General features: G+C 40.8%; 1 protein-coding gene across 1 annotated transcript in view; it reads right to left on the bottom strand.

Moving 5' to 3' along the window:
- The window catches only part of LOC101860716 (flavin-containing monooxygenase 5), a gene marked incomplete at its 3' end in the record, with an annotated part of 40,151 nt that overhangs the window by 25,118 nt on the left and 12,879 nt on the right, over nucleotides 1-2,154 (bottom strand). Inside the window, 1 exon segment of the mRNA XM_035973214.1 lies at nucleotides 104-266. Within this exon segment, the coding sequence (XP_035829107.1) occupies nucleotides 104-244 (141 nt within the window).

Below are 2,154 nucleotides of genomic sequence, written 5' to 3'. Positions count from 1 at the left end.
TGTGTGTGTGTGTGTGTGTGTGTTTCTTACCTTATCGCATGAGGGGCATAAATGAGGGGGGTGGAGGGATCTTAGGGGGGAGGAGGGCCGGGTTGTTTCTTACCCTCTCGATGAAATGCCATAAGCCTCCCAAGACGTCGCGTCGCTCAAAGCACGTGATGTCAGTGAACCCTGCTTCCAGAAAAGTCTTCGTTGCCGTGACGCCAGACGACCCGGCTCCTATGATGGCCAATTTTCCAGACATTGTCGTGTTTCTTCCTTGTGCCCTGAAAAATAAAGTTGTGAGAAAATATTAAATTAAACAAATCATCATCATCATCATCATCATCATCATCATCATCATCATCATCATCATCATCATCATCATCATCATCGAGGCAACTCTGATCATTTTCACGGATGGATCGGCGGTTGCAGGATACCGCAAAGGTGGAGCAGCAGCAGTCGTGATAATGAATGATGAACCACCATGAACAGAAGAAATCATTGAAAATAAAGGTGCATTCCTTACATCATCTTTTGACAAAGAATGCCAGGCAATGATGTCTGCTACACAATGGATTGCTGACAATTGTCGCAGTAGAACCAACGTGCTGATCTTGACAGACAGTCAGTCCTTCTGCAAGTGACTGCTAAGAAACAGCTGAGACATACATGATTTGCGCCGCAAGTTCGGTGGATTCCAAGCCATGTTGGAATATAAGGAAATGAGGCAGCAGACCAACCTGCTAATGAAGCCAGAGAGATTCAAGGAGACAGACGACCAACAACATACATGTACAGAGAAGTCTTTCCAATGATCAAGAGGGAAATCAGAGACCAACCATGCATAGCTAAGTACCAGCACCTGGAGGATTTTGATCATCATCAAAATAATAATAATACAGAGTTCTATCCCATTCATGTGTAAGTTCATAGCTCCTCATCCCTCCCTCTATATTGAGCTTGCTTGACCCAGTCTGCATATTTAACGTTTTTAACTCTCCTTTAGGGTATATTTGGATCACTGTGACGCCATTCGCGAAAGATGATTTTTTTTAAAAATGGAGGCGGGGGAGTCGAAATTTACTTTACCCAAATGCACAATGATGGAGAAAAAGATTAAAATAATCATTATTGGTTAATAATCAAGCGCATAGAGAAATCTGTAGAGCATAGATGAGCGTAATAAAAATACCATGATTGTTATGTTTTAAGATACTTTTATAAGTCATCCTCGTGGAGAAAGTCTGGTTACATAAGAAATTGCTAAAGAAACATGAGTACATCAAATAATTTTGAGTAAGAATAATATGTAAAACGCCAACAACAAAAATTATCAAAAGATCACGCCAACATCGCCAATAGGCAATAAGTATACTAATAAATACAAACAGGTTTACAAACACGTGTTTGTTAGAAGTGCGGACGAAACTGTTTCTAAGAAGGATTGTAATGACTTGCTCAGAGTCCCTCACTCTTCAGTGACTACTTGTGTAAATCAATCGTCACTGACATAGAGTGACATAATGTTTTCTTGTTTAGTTTCTTTCTTTTTTAATTATATATTTTTTAAGCGTAGGTGTTTTTTGTTTTTTTTACATAGCCACCGACACAACTTAGGTCATATAGGAGGTTGGTTTCCGACCCTGCCTGTCACGGCCAACCCAGGATGAAAGGGTTACAATCACAGCAGGAAGACCGAGATACTCGATAAAAATGTTCTCCTCTCTCAGGAATCAAACTCTTGTTTCCTGCGTGCAACAGCGTTTGAAAAAAGAGAGAAGGAGCAAACCACACCAGAGGACCCGCCAACCATTCAGTTGTGTAGCCCTGAATGCCCCCAAGTATTCTTTCATCACAGTGGAGTCCACTTAAACTTCAATCTGTGGGCCTGCCGGACTTTCTTCGGTTCAACCGGGTTTTTTTTTACGGTTTAGAGAGGTCGTTCAATTAGAAATAATAACATTGGGGATTTTCTTTTCTTTCGGTTTAAGGATGTTTTCCGATTAGCCGTGTTCGGTTTAAACGGACTCCTCTGTATGTGACCGGAAATTTGTTTGTTTATTCGTCGTTGATTTAATTTTTTCTCTTGGGAGCGAGGGGTCAACATTCTTGTTCTGGTAATAAAGAACGTAATTAATTCTGGCGAGTAGCTAAACACAGAAAGAACAG

Source organism: Aplysia californica, unplaced genomic scaffold (assembly GCF_000002075.1).
Source record: "Aplysia californica isolate F4 #8 unplaced genomic scaffold, AplCal3.0 scaffold00026, whole genome shotgun sequence".
Lineage (NCBI taxonomy): Eukaryota > Metazoa > Mollusca > Gastropoda > Aplysiida > Aplysiidae > Aplysia > Aplysia californica.
The sequence above is the reverse complement of the archived record's forward strand: the minus strand, read 5'-3'. Positions and strand labels throughout refer to the sequence as shown.